The sequence below is a fragment of the Bos indicus x Bos taurus genome, chromosome 29, assembly GCF_003369695.1.
Source record: "Bos indicus x Bos taurus breed Angus x Brahman F1 hybrid chromosome 29, Bos_hybrid_MaternalHap_v2.0, whole genome shotgun sequence".
In the NCBI taxonomy this organism is placed as follows: Eukaryota; Metazoa; Chordata; class Mammalia; order Artiodactyla; family Bovidae; genus Bos; species Bos indicus x Bos taurus.
Window position 1 is genome coordinate 32,908,334 of NC_040104.1, and position 20,707 is coordinate 32,929,040.

General features: G+C 36.1%; 1 protein-coding gene and 1 pseudogene across 2 annotated transcripts in view; both read right to left on the reverse strand.

Annotated features, from left to right (window-relative positions):
• The window catches only part of RSF1 (remodeling and spacing factor 1), a 148,945-nt gene that overhangs the window by 43,274 nt on the left and 84,964 nt on the right, over positions 1-20,707 (reverse strand). For both annotated transcript variants that reach the window (XM_027532694.1, XM_027532695.1), the window contains exon 5: positions 9,888-10,042. In XM_027532694.1, the coding sequence (XP_027388495.1) occupies positions 9,888-10,042 (155 nt within the window). The remainder of the gene's footprint in view (positions 1-9,887; positions 10,043-20,707) is intronic.
• On the reverse strand, positions 6,558-9,864 carry LOC113886480 (annotated as a pseudogene).

A 20,707-nucleotide genomic window follows, 5' to 3' on the forward strand; every position in this document is an offset into this window, starting at 1 on the left:
GCTTGTGCTTCTTCCAGCACAGCGTTTCTCATGATGTACTCTGCATATAAGTTAAATAAGCAGGGTGACAATATACAGCCTTGATGTACTCCTTTTCCTATTTGGAGCCAGTCTTGTTCTATGTCCAGTTCTAACTGTTGCTTCCTGACCTGCATATAGGTTTCTGAAGAGGCAGGTCAGGTGGTCTGGTATGCCCATCTCTTTCAGAATTTTCCACAGTTTATTGTGATCCACACAGTCAAAGGCTTTCGTATAGTCAATAAAGCAGGAATAGATGTTTTTCTGGAACTCTCTTGCTTTTTCCATGATTCAGCGGATGTTCGCATTTCGATCTCTGGTTCCTCTGCCTTTTCTAAAACCAGCTTGAGCATCTGGAAGTTCACGGTTCACGTATTGCTGAAGCCTGACTTGGAGAATTTTAGCATTACTTTACTAGCATGTGAGATGTGTGCAATTGTGCAGTAGTTTGAGCATTCTTTGGTATTGCCTTTCTTTGGGATTGGAATTACTCTAGGAGGTGGATCCAAATAAATAATGCTGTGATTTATGTCAAAAAGTGTCCTGCCTATTTTTTTTCCCCTACGAGTTCTATATTACCTGGTCTTACATTTAGGTCTTTAATCCATTTTGATATTATTTTCCTGTATGGTGTTAAGGAGTGTTGTAATTTCATTCTTTTTCACATAGGTGTTCAGTTTTTCCAGCTCTACTCGTTGAAGACACTGTCTTTTCACCATTGTCTATTCTCGCCTCCTTTTTTGTAGATTAATTGGCCACAGGTGCGTGGGCTTATTTCTGGGTTTTCTATCCTTTCCCTCTGATCTATATTTCTGTTTTTGTGCCAGGACCACACTACTTTTCTGACTGCAGCTTTATAGGATAGTCTGACATCAGGGAGCCTGATACCCCCAGATCCATTAGGCAAAGACTGCTTTGTCTACTTGAGGTCTTTTATGTTTCCAGACAAATTTTAAAAAAATTTTTGTTCTAGGTGTTACAAATGCCATTGGTAATTTGACAGCGAGATTGCCTTGGGCAGTAGAGTTATTTTGGGTAGTATAGTCATTTTGACAATATCAATTCTTCCAGTCCAAGAACACAGTGTAATATATCCTTCCATCTGTTTTGTATCATCTTTGATTACTGTCATAAGTGTCTTATAGTTTTCAGTTTTTGCCTTCTTAGGTAGATTTATTTCTACCTAAGATATAAAGCATTTTCTTTTTTATCCAATGGTAAAGGAGATTCTTTCCTTCATTTCTCTTTCTGATCTGGTTAGTGTACAGAAATGCAACAGATTTCTGTGTATTCACTAATGAGCTGCAGTAGTTTCCTGGGCTCAAAATATTGAAATTATCATTTGATATATTACTACTATGCATCAAATGGACAAATAAGAGCTGTCCTCACAGTTCTGTGTCAGTCACTCAGTCATGTCTGACTCTTTGTGACCCCATGGACTGTAGCCTGCCAGGCTCCTCTGTCCATGGAATTCTCCAGGCAAGAATTCTGGAGTGGGTTGCTCTGCCCTTCTCCAGGGGATCTTCCTGATCCAGAGATCAAACCCAGGTCTCCTGCATTGCAGGCATATTCTTTACTGTCTGAGCCACCAGGGAACTATCATTTTATTCCATGTTAAAGGGATACAAATTGGTGCCAATCCTTCTGTAACTTATTTAAAAATTACATGGTAGATATCTGACAAAGGCATCAAGAAATTTTTTTAATTAAGTATAACAAAATAAAGCCAGAGAAAACAAATGAACCATTTAATAAATTATTAGAAGGCAAACAACAAATAGAACCCTGTTAGCATCCCAAGAGGCACACACAAGCCTTTGCCCAATAGTAATACCCTAACAATTATAACTATTACCCCATTTTACATTATATTAATCACTTCCTTATTTTGATTTATAGTTTAGTTTTACCTGTTTATTATTTTCTTTTTTAGGTCTCTTTAATCTACTCTTGCTCTTCCATCCTTTTTTTTTTTTTTTCAATTTATTTGAGTCAGCAAATCCAGCAATGTGATGGTGATGCAAATCTGTAATACCTGGACTTTACTGAGTGCATTCCCATATGCCTTTGTTCTTTTTCTCCTGTAAATCACCACTTTAATCTACAGCCTTCAGCAGATTCACGTTTACCACAGAATACCACATAATTTCTGTGGTAAAAGTACTTTGGTGGTGGTATGTTCTTTATCAAGAGGCATTACTGTTTAATCATCCTTTTGTGTTGTTAAAGAGATGTTACTGCTCAATAAATAAAACCTTTCCTTATTAGGGAATGCAAAATGATGATATTCCCATTCTGTCAATCTTTCATCAATAATTATAAATTATATAAAAATAAGCTTTGCTAATGTATTGTTTTGTTTTACAGTGGTATAGTTCATACTGAAAAATAGCAGGATGAAAGCTCAATTCTTTCTGCTTAACAGTTTTCAAATTAATAATTTGGTCCCCACTGGTATCTTTCAAATTTTTCTATTAGTATCATGGTGGAATTTGTATCAAGATTTAAGACTTATTCAATGGGGCTTCCCTGGTGGCTCAGTGATAATGAGTCCCTTTGCCTGCCACTGTAGGAGGCACAGGTTCGACCCCTGGTTGGAAGATCCCATATACTGCAGAGCAACTAAGCCTGTGCATCACAACTATTGAGCCCATGCTCTGCAACAAGAGAAGCCACCACAATGAAAAGCCTGTGCACTGCAACTAGAGAGTAGCCCCCTACTCTCTCCAAGTAAAGAATGCCCATGCAGCAACAAAGACCCAGGACAGGCAAAAATAAATCAAGTTATATGTGTGTGTGTGTGTGTGTGTGTGTGTGTGTGTGTGTGTGTGTATATATATATAAAAGATATATTCTTCAATGTGTTTTAATCCACTACAGCTATTATCCTTATGATGCTTGTCCCATCTTAGACAGTGGAAACCTCTTTAAGTTGACTCTTGAGGTTTTTCTGGTGTGATTTTGATGAGTCTTTACTACTTGGAATGACAGGATGTTTCTTGGCTCACGATACCCCAGAACTGGAATAAGCCACTTTTCCAAGAAGCCTTGATTTACTTTAATGGGAAATTGTACTTCAAGACCACAATCTGGGTGCTAAGGATGCTCACCGCTACTGGGTTGGCCATTGTTTCTAGGTCTTTTCAATAGACAGAGCTAGAAAATAATAAAAATAATCCTTGAGTTTCATAACAACATCTCCTTAACTTTCTGTCTTACATCTTATTTCTTTTTCCCACACTGAGAATCTTGGTTTTCAAGAATATCACAAATGATACAATTAGAATATCAATTACATTTCACACATATTATGCAACTTTTCAGAATAATGCCACCACCACACCAAAGTAATTTAATGGAAAGTCCACAAGTTTTTGTATGTTCTCTTCCCATTTTTTCTCCATTTATTTTGTCTTATAGCTCCACTGTTAAAACACAAAGTTATTAAAGACTATATGTTCTTTGCTCTATCTGTCATTTAGATTTAGTTACATGTAGTGAAGTGAAAGTTGCTCAGTGGTGTCCAACTCTTTGTGACCCCATGGACTATACAGTCCATGGAATTCTCTAGGCCAGAATACTGGAGTGAGTAGCCGTTCTCTTCTCCAGGGGATCTTCCCAAGCTACCAAATTAATGCTCACCCAACATTCTTTTTCAAATCTTTATTATGAAATAGTTTTAGACATACAGATATCTTACAAAAATAGTTCAAGGACACCATCACCTTGTTTCCCATAAGTTAACAACTTGTGCCCTCATAGCACAGTTCTCAAAACCAGGAAATTAACATTAGTAAAACACTATTAAACAGATTTGATTAAATTTCACCAGATCCCCCCATCCCCTGCCAGGTCCATTCTGTTTTGAGGATACATGTCTCATTTTGTTCTTGGATTTCTTTCAGTTCAGTTCAGTCGCTCAGTCATGTCTGACTCTTTGTGATCCCATGAAGTGCAGCACGCCAGGCCTCCCTGTCCATCACCATTTCCCGGAGTTCACTCAGACTCATGTCCATCGAGTCAGTGATGCCATCCAGCCATCTCATCCTCTGTCGTCCCCTTCTTCTCCTGCCCCCAATCCCTCCCAGCATCAGAGTCTTTTCCAATGAGTCAACTTTTCGCATGATGTGGCCAAAGTATTGGAGTTTCAGCTTTAGCATCATTCCCTCCAAAGAAATCCCAGGGCTGATCTCCTTCAGAATGGACTGGTTGGATTTCCTTGCAGTCCAAGGGACTTGAAAGAGTCTTCTCCAACCACAGTTCAAAAATTTCTATTTCTCTCATTCATTCCACACTGCAGGAAAGTGTAGTCCCTGCCATGTAGAAGGAATTGATATTCACCTGCAGAGAAAAGTGATCCCTTCTCCATGTATTTATTTACTCAATCATGAACTTACAGAAATGCAAAGTCATAGATTTAAAATCTATCGCTGCATAAATCTGTGGCTAAAACAGTTCTGCTTTCACCACTCCTTCCAGTCGGCACTGGGTCCTCCTGAGCCCAGATTATTTTCTGAGTATATCCTTAATTTCTAGCATTCCAAAATATTCTAGCTTATCTTGCATTTTTCTTGCCCATCCCCTAAAGCAATTGTCTCTGTGGGGCACTAGTTCCTTTTAGTAGAAAATGATATTTTGAAATGAAAATCTAGAGGCTAAGAGTGCTCACTGTTACTGGGTTATCACTGTTCTCAGATTCCTCTCATGAACAGAGGTAGGAAATATATGTGTGTGTGTATATATATATATATATATATGTTAAGCCATACAAATGAATGTATTTATATTTATTACCATATTACCCACCACTGAGGTTTTGTTAGTCTTTTTGGCTATCTGAAGCTCATTCACTAGAAGATTCCTATAAAAAGACTCATAGAAAATAGATCTTAGATATTGATAGCAGTTTACATGCAGTCTCTATCTAGAAGTCATTTTGGCTAGACATAAAATCCCTGGTTCACATTTTTTCCCTTATATGTTATGGTATTTTCTTTTGGCATAAGGCATTGCTTTCAAATATAGCGATGGCAGTCTGATATTCTTTTCTCTAAAAGTTACCTGGTCTTTCTGTCAAGATGGCCAAAGTACTTTCTTCAAAGCCGAAGGGTTTTACTAGAATATGTCTTCATGCTGGTTTTTCTGGGTTGATTTTCCAAGGTCTTTAGTGTCTTTAAAACATGCAGTCTTACATTCTTTTTTTTATTTCAAGAAGTTATGGGAGGGGACATGGGTAAACCTATGGTTGATTCACAGCAGTCTGATATTGATGTCTGGTAGAAACAATGTTTGGTATTTGGTAGAAATCAAAGCAATACTGTAAATCAATTAACTTTCAATTAAAAATAAAGAAATTAAAAAAAGAAGTTATGTTAAGCATAGTCTTTAGAATTTCTGTCTGTTTCCTTGCTTTGGTTTCCTTTTTTATGGACCTCTGTAGGATTTTTATTACGTATCTTCAACTCTTTATCTCTTTTTCTCCAATCTTCATCGACTTGCTTTTGTTTTTATTTTTAAAAACACACAACATCCCATCTGCTGTTTTTTTTTTTTTTTCAGAATAACAAAAAATATTGTACTAAAACCTAAGATTTACAGAAATTTTCAGATAAGCCATACAAAATGGTCACGAGCTTTTTCTTGAAGGGAAGATTCTACACCCGACAGCAAAGTCACAATTTTATTAGTGAGGGCTGTGATGTCTGTTTAATGTCTGTTTGGTTCAAACAATCAAGCTTGTCCATCTACAGCATCTAAATAAAGTTAGACTTGGCTAGAGAGCATATTCTAAAGAAATGGTTAATAGGATTGAAGTAAGCCAGAAAGAAAAACACCAATACAGTATACTAACACATATATATGGAATTTAGAAAGATGGTAACAATAACCCTGTATATGAGACAGCAAAAGAGACAATGATGTATAGAACAGTCTTATGGACTCTGTGGGAGAGGGAGACGGTGGGAAGATTTGGGAGAATGGCATTGAAACATGTATACTATCATGTATGAGGCGAGTTGCCAGTCCAGGTTCGATGTGCGATGCTGGACGCTTGGGGCTGGTGCGCTGGGAAGACCCAGGGGGATGGTGTGGGGAGGGGGGAGGGAGGGGGGTGCGGGGTGGGGGGCACGTGTGTACCTGTGGTGGATTCATTTCAATGTTTGGCAGAGCCAATACAATGTTGTGGAGTTTAAAAATAAAATAAAATGAAAAAAAAAAAAAAGAAATGGTTAGCTGCTTTTAACCAATGCACTTAGATCACCATAAAAAAGGGAAAAGGAGCCCATAAAATTAAAATAAAACTACCTCCCCCCACCCCTCCACCTCCAAAACAAACTAAAATAAAATGCAAAAAACACCCACACCCCTGCAGCTAACCTTGACAACTACCTTCATTCACAGTGCTTTATACTTAAACCATGATGGGGAAATGAATAACAGCAGAGAGAGGCCACCGCTTTTAAATGTTTTGCAACAATCCAGACAATACTTCTGGCCTCTGCTCATGCTTTACAACAGTGAATCAGGACAAGATATAGATTTGCTAATGTGCATTTAATCACCAAAGATTTGAAGATGCCTGGGTTTTCATTCTGTAGTTTCTAAGACTGTGTCCATTAAATGCAAACAAAAAAGGAAGAAGTCTTGGCAGAACAGAAGTGATACACACTTGACAATCGAATCAATTTAAATTATTATTCATGGCATATAGCCTGGTCCATGCTCTAGCTGTTTCTAGGGCTTGGGCTTCGTTGGTCTTCCACTGCTCTGCTACATCATTTGCTAATGGATCATCTGGAATGGGAGCACTTAACAAAGCCTAGATCGATAGCAGAACTGTGCAAATCTGCAGTGACGGGGACCACTTATCTTTCAAAATATCTAAACATATTCTTCCCAACTTGTCTACATTAGGATGATAAATTTTGGTCATGAAATGTACTTTAAGGGCTGCCATTGGGTATTCTGGAAGGAATAGTTCAAGCTTAAAAACTCCTCCCTCAAAGGGGGAATCCTGAGGGCTGGCAATGACCACATGAAAATAACGGGCGTTGCTCTCATCTGGTTTTGCTTTAACGCCGGGAACTGGTTCTGCCAGCAAACGCTGGGTTTCCTTAATAATCCTGTGGGGCAGCCCGGCCATCTTGTCAGATCCTAAGTTCGGCCTCTGGTCTGGTATCCAGCTCTACTCCCCTCACGCATGGGTCATCTGCTGTTTTTTAAGGGCACTAATTCTTGTGTTTGTTGACTCAGATATTATTTACAGATTTTTTTTTTTAAATCGTTAACTCTGCCACCTATTCATTTAGAGTTTTCATATGTTTAGTAAGAACGTCTTGTGGTTAAGTTTTCATTTCTGCAGTGATGTTAATATGCTTCTTATTTTCTTTCATTATTATAATTCTATGGGATTTGGTCCTGATCTTTTTTAGTTACTCATTTTTATGTCAAGTAGATAGTTTTCCTAATTTTACTGCTATCAAGCTCTGCATTTTTCATATTAAAAATTAAAGTGATTTACTTTATGAGATTATATAACTCTAGACCTCTCCTATACTTTCATTTGAATCTTTTTTCTTTTCTTTTTTTAAACTTGTCTCTACTGTCCCTGTTCTATTTAATTTAGATCCTATTCCCAGCAGACTGCAGGAAGCTCTGTGTGGACTTTAGTTCTGGAAGGGATCTTCGGCTGGAGATCCCTTGAGAAGTCATAACACCCAGAGTACCCAAGTTCTGTTAAGATCTTAGTTTCAGATACTACAGTAATGCTATCAATATGTTCCTATTATAGGGGAATCTGTAGACAGTCAAAAACCATGCCATTGACACTTTCCAAAAATTATGAATGACAACTTAAATTTTCATCTGCTGATTCTAGTCATAACAAATTTAATCAGAAAAGAAAATTTTAACAGTTTCTCTAACCACGAAAGGGTTTTCTTTTCTTCTTCCTTTCCTCTTTGCTTTCTAAAGGAGGTGATCATTTCACAACAAATACAAATGTCAAATCATCATGTTGTATGCCTGAAATGAATCTAAAGTTGTACGTCAATTATACTTCAATTTTAAAAAACCTGAAAATTCAAAAGTGGGTTTAGACTACTTTAAAAATTATTAAGTTTTACTGATATAGGTCACAAACTGAATTTTAGGATATAGAAAAGAATTTGCCAAATGAGAAATACAGCTCATGATTAAAACCACCAAAGATATTTGAAATCATATAATCACTAATAAAAGGAGAATAATCAGGATTTTTGCTAAAAGAAATATTGGTATGTACAAACATTATACCCTACATTAAAAGGCAAAATTACTTGGTTTTACGCAATGCTTGCAGCTAGGGGATGAATGATTAGTTTCCTCAAAGCAGCAAACAAGGTAAGAACATACTATTTTCAGGTTCTAATCGAAACAGTAAAGGAAAACTAAAAGTAGAGGAAGAAAGGACAATAAAGAGAGCAAATTCTGTACCCTGTCATTAAAAGGCACATTATCAAGAAAAAGTATTAACCAAACGATGTTAGATAAAACTTCAACTGGTTTCTCTGCTTCTAGAAAAGTTAGGATTTGCTTCTGATCTTCTGAAAAGGTTAGGATTTGATCTGCTCAGTTAACCATATTAAAAAAGTCAATCAGGAAATCAAGCTTAATAACTATCATAGTTATTAATAATTATCATAGACTTAAGAATTTGCTAAGGGTGACCCAAAACAAAAAAGAAAACCAATCCACACCACACACACACAAAATCTATTTAAAAATTGGCTTACTTAAAAAAGGACTTAAATATTTCCCAAACAACACATACTAATAAGAACATGAAAAAGTCTTCAACATCATTGGTCATTTTGAAAATGCAAATCAAAACCCATAAATACCACTTCACATCATTAGAATGTCTATTATTTAAAAAAAAATAACAAGTGATTTGTAGGATGTGAAAAAATTGGAACCCTTATGCAGAACTGATAGGAATGTAAAATGGTGCAGCAGTTGTAGAAAACGATATGGCAAATCCTCAAAAAATTAAAAACAGAACTATCATCTGATCCAAAAATTCTACTCCAGGGATATACCCAAAAGAAGTACAAGCAGATATTTGTACATCGACTTTCATAGCAACATTATTTATAAAAGACAAAGGTAGAAGAAACCTTAGTGTCCAGTGACAGATGAATAGATAAAATGTGGTAGACACACACAAGAGAATATCAGCATTAAAAAAGAAAAATTCTGATACATGCTACAATATGGAGGAATACTGAAGACATTAAGCTCAGTGAAATAAGGCAATTACAAACGGACAAATATTGCATGATTTCTCTGAAGTGAGGTTCCTAGAGTTAGTCAAATTCATAGTCAGAAAGTAGAATGATGGATGCCTGTGGCTAAGGGGAGGGGGAAAAGGGTAATTAGTGTTTAATGGGTACAGAGTTTCAGTTGGAGGATATAAGTCTGGAGATGAATGGAGGTGACAGATGCACAATACAAATGAACTTGATGCCACAGAACTGTACACTTAAAAATGGTTAAAATGATAAAATTTTATGTTATGTGTATTTTACCACAATAATTTTTTAAAAGTTCACTAATATTCTCTGTATTCTTAAATTAGTAAAAGATAGCATGTTTTGATGACTGGAACACTTTTATGTAAATTTTTTAAATGTTCAGTATAAAAGACCAAAGTACTCAATAGTTTTTTGCCTCTTTTTCATTAAATGATAGAAAAATCTATTTCCTTTAACAGGAAGAGTTAAAACTCTTCAAACTGAGGGAAATTCAACTGATGTAGGTGGGAAGAAGAGTGGAAAAGAGAAGAAATTACAAAACAAAGAAAAACAAAACACACAAAAAAAAACCTTGTTTAGTTGTTTCTTCCTCCTTTTTAGTCTCCTCTTCTTCTAAGCTGGGACTTTCCCGGGAAGAGCTGTCCTGTTGGCTAGAGTTCTTCAATAGTACAGGATCAATTTGTGCTTTCAGGAGTGCAAGTGTCTCAGCCAACTCGTTTCGATTTCTAAAAAAAAATGGAAAAACAGAAGGCAGCATAAAAATCTTTCTCCTGTTCTAAGCGTTGTGGTTGCCAAGAAGAGTGGGGAAAAATGGGAGTTTGGGATTAGCAGATGCAGACTAATTTATAAAGGATGGATAAACAACAAACTCCTACTACGTAGCCCAGGACCTATATTTAATATCCTATGATAAAGCATAATAGAACAGAATATGAATATAAGAATATTCATATGGATAACTGAGTTACCTTGCTGTACAGAAGAAATTAACACAACACTGTAAATCAACTATACTTCAATAATTTTTTTAAAAATCTTTCTTCAGTTCTAAAATGATTTCAGAATAACACCTATTAGAAATTAACATTTAAAAAAGAAAAACATATTAAGAGCATCCAAAACACTAGTACAGCTAACCCTAATTAACCTTACATTTTAAAATTAAGTATTAGGAATGAATGCATATTAAAATAAACTGTTCACCAAAGAGGAATCTTAGACTATGTTTTTATTAGAATGGCAATTCAAATCTTTTTGGTTAAAAAGAACAGTATGAACAAAATTAAACAAAAACCAAAGTTTGATAATTTTTTTAAATATGATGCAATCTCTCAGGAGTACAAAATCAAAGTAAATTCAATTTGAATAAAAATATGAGAAAATCCCAAATAAATAAGATACCAATCTACAAATTATCTATTTTTACTACCAAATCCAGAGGTATATACAATATGGTCAATTTTAATGCTACATACAATTAACGATAAAACAATAATTTAATCATAAATAATTATTTATAATAATAATTTAATTTTTTTCTTGCTCAGAAAAACAGTGTGTAACAGCAGAAATAAAAAGGAAATCTTGGACTAAGAGTTGGGAAATATAGTTCTAGATCTGCCACTAAGTTAATTAATCAGCACCATGATCTCCCCATCTGTGTCATCAAAGGACTGTGCATGCACCTCAATTCTATGTAGTTAGTATCAAGATGAAATTATTTGTTCTATCTGTCATGCCACATATGTCCTCTATCCTCTGTTTTCACCTCCATTTCCAATTCCGCCGCCTTTCTAGCTAAACACTACTGCTTCAAAGTGGGGACTGTCTGATGAAGTAGGCTCTAAAAAATACTTAATGAATAAACAGAATCCCTGTTCCTAAACCAAATGGCTATGTACCCCTAGACAGGTCATATATCTTCATCAGACCTGAGTTTCCTTATCCATATAAGACTGGATTCTCTTAAGTATTATTAAATTCGTTTCCAAAGAAAGTAAAAAATTGCCAGTGACAGACATCTTTCAGAAATTAAAAGGACAATCATTTTGCCATTGTCTATGAGAAAGAACACACAGGGTTACACACATTATAAATATTGTGCATGGGAATGACTATGTTTATACACAGTATAACTATCACATTAGCATACACAATAAAATTAACAGTTTTAATTATCTAATAGTAGTAGGTCACATCAGATGCTGTTTCAAGATTGTGTGAAACTATACTCACTTTACAAAAAACAAAAATAGTTTCTATTTTTGAACTTCATTAGCCCAACCTGCTTCTAACCTAAGCCTCTATCCACTTAATGTTATTACCATCATATTTCAATGAGAATTTCAAATGTATAAGTGCCCCAATCCATTTGTTATTTTCTGAGGTCATGCTGGAAACTGAAAAATATATTTAAGTATTTCACTACACCTTCTTTTAAAAGCTTTGAACATTAGAAGCATGCCAATACTTGCTAGAAAATCCATGTCAATTACTTCCAGTACTCTAAGCAACAAAAAAATTTGCCGAAAAGTTGATTAAAGAACTCTCCTAAAGGCTTTTAACCTGTCTATTACATTAAAATGCAAACCTAATAAAGCCATTATCTTATAAAAACAGAAAACTACCCATCTGGATTTCTCCTGTTTCAATCTTATAATTAGATTTAGTATGTTAAATAATTTTTAAAAGCCCTAAATTGGAATGGAGGAAATTTTAATATATATAGATTAAAATTATATCCAATTTCTTACCACTTTTTACAGAACGTTTTATTTTTAACGTAATTTTAAAGTGTTACCTTCCATTTATAGTTATTACATAATACTGGTTTTACTCTCCATGTTTTACAACACATTTTGAGCCTGTCTTACACCCAATAGTTTGTACCTCCCCCTACCACTGGTAACCACTAGTCTGCTCTCCACATCTGCTAGTCTGCCTCTTTTTTGCTTTATTCACTAGTCTGTTGTATTTTTTAGATTCCACATATAAGTGGTAACATTAAGTATTTGTCCTTTCTCTGACTTCACTTTGCATAATGCCCGTCATGTCCACCCATGTTGCTGCAAATGGAAAAGTTCCCTTCTTTTTATGGCTGAGTAGTATTCCATTGTGTATACCCCAACGGATATTTATGTATATTTATTTTGTGTGCTGCAACTTTTCTAAATTCACTGTTGTACTCTCTGGTAGCATTTTTAGGATTTTTCTATGAATACCATCACATAATTTGCAAACAGTGGCAGTTTAATTTGTTCGCTGTCAATCTGGATTCTTTTTCCTCTCTGATTGCTGGGTAAGGATTTCCAAAACTGAGTTGAATAAAAGTGGCGAGAGTGGTCATTGTTGTCTTGTTCTTGATCTTAGAGGAAATGCTTTCAGCTTTTCTCCAGTAAGTACGATGCTAGCTGTGAGTTTGTCACGTATGGCCTTTATGATGTTAAGATGTTCCTTCTATGTCCACTTGCTAGAGTTTTTATCATAAATGGACATTGAATTTTATCAAAAGCATTCTGCATCTATTAAGATGATCATGTGGCTTTTATTCTTTAATTTGTTAATGTGGTTCATGTATCATGTTGGTTGACTGATTTACATATACTGAAGAACACTTGCATCCCTGGGATAAATCCCAGTTGATCATGGGGTAGGATCCTCATAATGTTTATTTGCTTGTTTGTTTTGACTGTGCCATGAAGCATATCAGACCTTAATTCCTTGACCAGAGATTGAACCCATGCTCCCTGCAGTAGAGGTATGGAGTCTTAACCACTGGTGGTTAAGACTTTTGTTGCACTCAGTTTGCTAGTATTTTGTTGAGGATTTCTCAATGTTCATCATTGATACTGGCCTGTGATACTGGCCTTTTTTTATGATATCTGTGTCTGGTTTTTGTATCAGGATGATATTGGCCTCTCAGAATGAGTTTGGAAATGTTCCTTCCCTGCAATTTTTTTTGCAATAGTTTCGGAAGCATAGATGTTAACATCGCTCTGTTTGGTGGAATGCATAACTGGCTCACTTTGCTGTATAGAAGAAACTAACACAACATTATAAAACTATACTCCATTAAAAATTGATTATAACAGAACAAACAAACAAAAAATGGTTTGGTAAAATTTACAGGTGAAGCCATCCAGTGGTCCTCTACAGGACCTTATAAAGGAGTCTGTGGATTCTAACCATTCAGTTGTTTTGCCCTCTCCCTCTCCATTGCTTTATTTTCTTTAAAACATTTCTTCACTCAGACATATTAAATCATGCTCTCTTATGATCTCAGGTGTTTACACTTCTGTTCTCTTCAGTCCAAAGTGTGTTGGAAGCTCAAGTTTGGGCAGACTGACTGATTTTGACAGATTCTAAACTATCTGTACCTACAGTTAACCTAGACTTGAGTGAAATGAAACGTTCACTCTAATTATTATAATACGGAATATGAGTTTTCTTAAGGGATGTTCAGAATTAGAATTGGCAGGGATAAACAAAAGCAACTGTTCAGAAGCAACTGATCTGGTAGCAAAATTCAATAAAAAAAAAAAAAAAAACAGACAAAAAAACAAAACCAAGCACAGGCATCATCTTCTGGCAAACATGGGTTAGATATCTTGATCCTCCATAGCACACTGGAGTAATCTCCATCACAGATCACATTTACGACACTACATTATCATTTCCTATTTCCCTGTATCTTTCTCCAACAATATGGAAAGCTTAGGAACGGCATTAAGTCTTTTCCCTTTCAGAGGCCAGGACAGTGACAAAGCAAGTTTTTAGCAGATGTCTGTAATACATGATTCCACTATTCACCAATAATATTCCACTTTTCTCATATAATTTCGTATCACTGAGCAGATAAAAAGGAAAAAAACTGAGTACAACAGTATCTAAGGGGGTCAAGAAACTGAAAGAAGGTATTAATGAGTAATATTAACAGGAGTATATTAATAACAGAAGTTAACATTAGTGAGTGATTACTATGTTCCAGGCACTACTCCAAAATCATGACATGAATTAGTTCATGTAATTCTAATATAATCTGATTAAATAAGTACTATTATTACCCCCATTTTTTAGACTAAGAAAGTGAGAACATGCAGAAAGATACAATGATCTGCCTATGATCAGAGTTAATTAATATATATTAAAGGCAGAACTGAATTATAGAAAGTCTGACTTCAGAGACCATATTTTCAAACTCTGTGCTATATTAGTCACAGAAATTCCTTGACAGATTTCCTAAGTATGTGTACATGAAAACTGTACACTATTTAGCAAACAGCATTTTGAAAATGATTATGAAATAATTATTAGTATTTAAAATATTTTTGAGGTATAATTTATATCCTTTGAAATGAACAGATCTTAGGTGTTCAGCAAATCGGTTCTGACAAATGCATACACCTGTGTAATCCATAGCTCGATCGAGAAAAGGAATATTACTATCACCCCCAAACCCCTCCTGCCCTGTCCTACTCAATTCCTCTGCTCCAGCAAAAGCAAAATGGAATCAGTTTCAAACACTGTAAGCATACATCAGTTAATTCCAGAACTTAATAAAATGGTATGTACTTTTTGATTTCTCACACATGATAATTCCTTAGGAACAAAGCCACAAAATTGCATGCATTATAGGTCATTTCTTTTTATTGCTAAGTAATAATCCAAATATGAGGACTATTATGAACAAAGATGCTATGAACATTATTACACAAGGTCTTTCAAAACATCATATAGTTGAAATCATACAGTTAATTTCAGATTGCCTTCTCTTATTCAATTCAGTTCAGTTGCTCAGTCGTGTCCGACTCTTTGTGACCCCATGAATCACAGCAAGCCAGGCCTCCCTGTCCATCACCAACTCCCAGAGTTCACTGAAACTCATGTCCATTGAGTCGGTGATGCCACCCAGCCATCTCACCCTCTGTCATCCCCTTTTCCTCCTGCCCCCAATCCCTCCCAGCATCAGAGTCTTTTCCAATGAGCCAACTCTTCGCATGACGTGGCCAAAGTCCTGGAGTTTCAGCTTTAGCATCATTCCTTCCAAAGAACACCCAGGGCTGATCTCCTTTAGAATGGACAGGTTGGATCTTCTTGCAGTCCAAGGGACTCTTAAGAGTCTTCTCCAACACCACAGTTCAAAAGCATCAGTTCTTCTCTTATTAACACGATTTAAATTTCCTCTATCTTTTCATGGCTTGATAGCACATTTGTTTTTTAAATGACAATATTCCATTTCTGGATACACTGTAGCTTATCCATTTACCTGATGAAGAACATCTTGGCTATTCTCAGGCTTTGGCAAGTTTGAGTAAGCTGCTACAAACATTCGTGTGCAGGTTTTTGTAAGGACATAAGCTTTCAACTTCTTTGGGCAAATGCCAAAGAGCATGACTGCTGGTTCATATGATAATGTTTAATTTTGCAAAGCCACCAAACAATCTTTCTGACTGTGTCATTTTGCATTCCCATCAGCAACGAATCTAAGTTCCTATTGCTCTATATTCTCACCACCATTTGGTGTTAACAGTGTTCTCGATTTTGTTGTTGTTTAGCCCTTAAGTCACGCCCGACTCTTGCGACCTTATGGACCAGAGCCCGCCAGGCTCCTCGGTCCACGGGATTTTCCAGGCAAGCATACCGAAGTGGGCTGCCATTTCCTTCTCCAGGGGATTTTTCTGACCCAGGGAGGGAACCCACGTCTCCTTCATTGCAGGCAAATGGGAAACCTGTTCTCGATTTTAGCCACTGTAGGAGGTGTCTAGCAATACCTCACTGTTGTCTTAATTTCCATCTCCCTGATGACACTGGGCATGGTGCACCTTTTCCTGTGCTGATTTGCCATCTGTTTGATAAGGTCATTGGTCCACTCTAAATCAGGTTGTTTGTTTTCTTATTGTTGGACTTTAAAAGTTATTTGTACAGTAATTTAAATAGCAGTGCTCTATCAGATACGTCTTTTGTAAATAATTTTCTCCCATTCTGTGACTTATATTTGCATTATGTTGACATTGTCTTTCACAGAGCAGAAATTTTTAATTTTAATGAAGGCCAGCACTAAAAAGCCTCTTAATGAAAGTGAAAGAGGAGAGTGAAAAAGTTGGCTTAAAACTCAACATTCAGAAAACAAAGATCACGGCATCTGGTCCCATCACTTCATGGCAAATAGATGGGGAAACAGTGGAAACATTGGCTGACTTTATTTTTCTGGGCTCCAAAATCACTGCAGATGGTGACTGCAGCCCTGAAATTAAAAGACGCTTACTCTTTGGAAGAAAAGTTATGACCAACCTAGACAGCATATTGAAAAGCAGAAACATTACTTTGCCAACAAAGGTTCGTCTAGTCAAGGCTATGGTTTTTCCACTGGTCATGTATGGATGCGACAGTTGGACTATGAAGAAAGCTGAGCGCTGAAGAATTGATGCTTTTGAACTGTGGTATTGGAGAAGACTCTTGAGAGTCCCTTGGACTGCAAGGAGATCCAACCTGTCCATTCTAAAGGAGATCAGCCCTGGGTGTTCTTTGGAAGGAACGATGCTAAAGCTGAAACTCCAGTACTTTGGCCACCTCATGCGAAGAGTTGACTCATTGGAAAAGACTCTGATGCTGGGAGGGATTGGGGGCAGGAGGAGAAGGGGACGACAGAGGATGAGATGGCTGGATGGCATCACCGGCTCGAAGACTCTGATGCTGGGAGGGATTGGGGGCAGGAGGAGAAGGGGACGACAGAGGATGAGATGGCTGGATGGCATCACCGGCTCGATGACGTTGAGTCTGAGTGAACTCCGGGAGTTGGTGATGGATAGGGAGGCCTGGTGTGTTGCAATTCATGGGGTGGCAAAGAGTCGGACACGACTGAGCGACTGAACTAACTAAGCATCATCAATTCTTTCTTTGATGGATTACACCTTTGGCACTGTAACAAACCTGAAGTCATCTAGATTTTCTTCTATGCTTTCTTCTTGGGAGTTTTATAGTTTTGTATTTTATATGTAGGTCTGTGAATCACTGTGAGTTAATTTTTGTAAAGGTTGTAAACGTGTGTGTCTAGATTCAGCTTTTTGAATGCGGACGTCCAATTGTTCCAAGACAAATCGTAAAGACTATCTTTTCTCCACTGTATTCCTTTTGCTCCTTGGTCAAACATAAGTTGACTATATTTGTGTGCATCTAATCCAGTGGTCCCTATTCTGTCTCAGTGATCTACCTGTCTATTCTCTTGCCAATACTAGATTCTTCATTATGGTAGATTTATAGAAAGGCACAGACTCAGGTAAGGTCAGTACTTCAACTTTGTTCTTTCATAAGACTGTGTGTCATAGGTCTTTTGCCTATAAATTTGAGAGTCAATTTATTGATATCCACAAAATAACTTGCTGGAATTTTGATTGGGACTGCAGTGACTCAACAGAGTCAGATCAGACTCTACTGATATCATGACAATATTAAGTGTTCTTATATACTTGAACATGGAATAATGGAATATCTCTCCATTTATTCTTTTTAATTTCTTTCATTAGCTTTTCTTTCCTCATATAGATTCGTGCATACTCTTGTTAGATTTACACCTAGGTATTTCAGCTTTAGGGGCACTGATGTAAATGGTACTGTGCTTTTAATTTCAGATAACATACATTCACTGATGGTATATATCAAAGTGATTGACCTTTGTGTATTAATTTTTTTGTCCTGCAACACTGCTACAATAATAAACTAGTTCCAGGAGATTTTTGGTTGATTCTTTCAGATTTTTTACAAAGAAGATGATGTCATTTGCAAACAACAAGTTTTATTTCTCTGTTCGCAGAGAAATGTCTTTTATTTCCTTTTTTTACTGCACTAGTTAGAACTTCCAATATGATGTTAAAAAGGAATAGAGTAGATACCCTTGCTTTGTTCCTAATCATAGTAGGAAAAACCTCAAGTTTCTCTTCATTAAATAGATGCTACATGTAGGTTTCTGGTAGCTTTTAAAACAAATAATTTAAAACACTCAACTAACAAATCTTTTAGATGATCCTTCACTTTTGTTGTAAGTCAAGTATTGGAAACCTTCCAATTTTGCATAGGATTTATTTTCTGCCTCCATAGGAAATCAGTATTTTTTTAGCAGTCACACAGGGTATTAGTTCCTGAACAGGGATTGAACCTGGGCCCACAGCAGTGTAAGTGCAGAGTCCTAACCACTGGATTTCCAGGAAATTTCCAATACATTTTTTTAATCAAGGACGTTTCTGTCTCTTCCTACATTACTAAAGACTTCTAATCATCAAACAGTGTTGACATCTATCAAATGGCTTTTCTGTTATATATTGACATGATCATGTGATATTTTCTTCTTTAGCCTGCTGATGATTTTCAAATATTGAACCAGTCTTCTATACCTGAGATAAATCTTACTTCATCATATTATACATATATATATTTTTATGCATTGTTGGATTTGATTTGCTAATATTTTTTGAAAAGTTCTGTATTTATGTTCCTTAGAGATGCTGGTCTATCATTTTTTTCTTGTAATATCTTTGCCTGGTTTTGGTAAGGCTAGCCTCATTCAATGAATTCAGAATTACCCTCCCTTCTTCTATCTTCTGAAAAAAACTGAAACCTACAAGTTTAGAAAATGTTTTTTGATAGCATCTATCAGTCTTCCAACAATTATTTCTCTGCAATATAAAACACACAAATGTTCTCACCTCCATAAACTCCATTCTACTACCCCATAATTTTTATCCACTGATGCAGGTTGAGCCCTTGAAAGAAATACTCTTACACAAATCAACTCTTTAAATGTTTACAGATAGTTATATCTCCCTACACTTATGCTAGATCAAGTATTTTCAGTTTATTAAATCATTTTCTTTGCGGTTCCTTTCATAAAGAACTCATTCTACTATATTGATATTCTTGTCAAGAGTTTGACATCCAATTCTAAATACTATACTCCAGGAAGAATCTTCTCAGTGACAAATGGAATGATGCCCTACATTGTTTTGGATATATAATGTATTTTAGTGAGCACTAAGATCTCAATTTTGAGGAAAGAAAAGAACAATAGGGCTTCCCTAGTGGCTCAGTGGTAAAGAATCCACCTGTCAATGTAGGAGATGCGGGTTTGATCTCTGGGTCAGGAAGATTCCTTGGAAAAGGAAATGGCAACCCACTCTAATATTCTTGCCTGAGAAATTCCATGGACAGTGGAGCCCGGTGGACTACAGTCCAAGGGGTAGGAAAAGAGTGTCAGACTTAGTGAATAAACAACAAAGAATAGTAACACAATGCTTTTCACATTCAACGTTCACAAAAATGAGAGACCTGTATGGATGAAAAAGCTCAGTACATCTGTCCAAAATAGTACTAGTATGTTAAGTTAAAGTTAACTGAAATGCCATGTCACAGAACATATCAAGAATTTATCAAAACTATGATACGTCCCTAGAAAACACACATTAAATACAACTAAGAATTACTGCTTACAATATAAGGAATTCCACAGGTGCATGAAGATCATGAGAGATCCCAGAGCTGTACTATTCACCACTAGCTCCCCAACTGCTCAGCACAGTGCCTACTACACAAGCAGGCATGCAATTCAAATCTATGACTTGAAGGAAATAAAGGAACAGTAGTGTGACAATCAGTTGTTTAGAATCTGCCTTTAATTACCTGAAATGAGACTAATACACCCAAAATAGTATTAATGATCCCAAATATTACTACATATTTGGAAAAAGCTGGCTGGCAAATTTGCTCTTTTCTCTTCCTACAGATAAACATTTCTCTTATGAAGTAACTAAGTTTCAATCCTTAGGGTTAGAAGTTGTAAGCAAATGCAGTAATTTAAAAGGTTAGGAGAAGAAACAGATTTTTATGGAGCATGTACTACAGCCCTAGTATGACTTCTCTTATAGTCCTCAGAACAGCTTTACTGGGGAAGTATTATCAACTTCATTTTAGCAAAGAGTATGGACAGGGAGGCCTGGCGTGCTGCGATTCATGGGGTTGCAGAGTCAGACATGACTGAGCGACTGAACTGAACTGATAAGAGTAATTAAGCAATCTTCCTACAGATGATAAGCAGAGGACACTAGATTCACTTATTAGCTATAAAATCTATGGTCTTTCTCTTACATGGTGCATTGGGGTATTATCTACTTAAAACATTATATACTAGCAGTTGTTTAAAAGCACATATGACTGATTAATAATAATCATAATAATTTTTCTCTGTCCTAAGTTTTTCTTCCACAAAGCAGTTGTTTCAAACAACTATGCAAGTTTAATAAAGAAAACAGTAGAATGGTGGTAAAACATCATGAACAGAACCTTATTTAATGTATGTATTCACAGGGAGAGATGGTGAGTACATCTTATTTAAGGACCACATT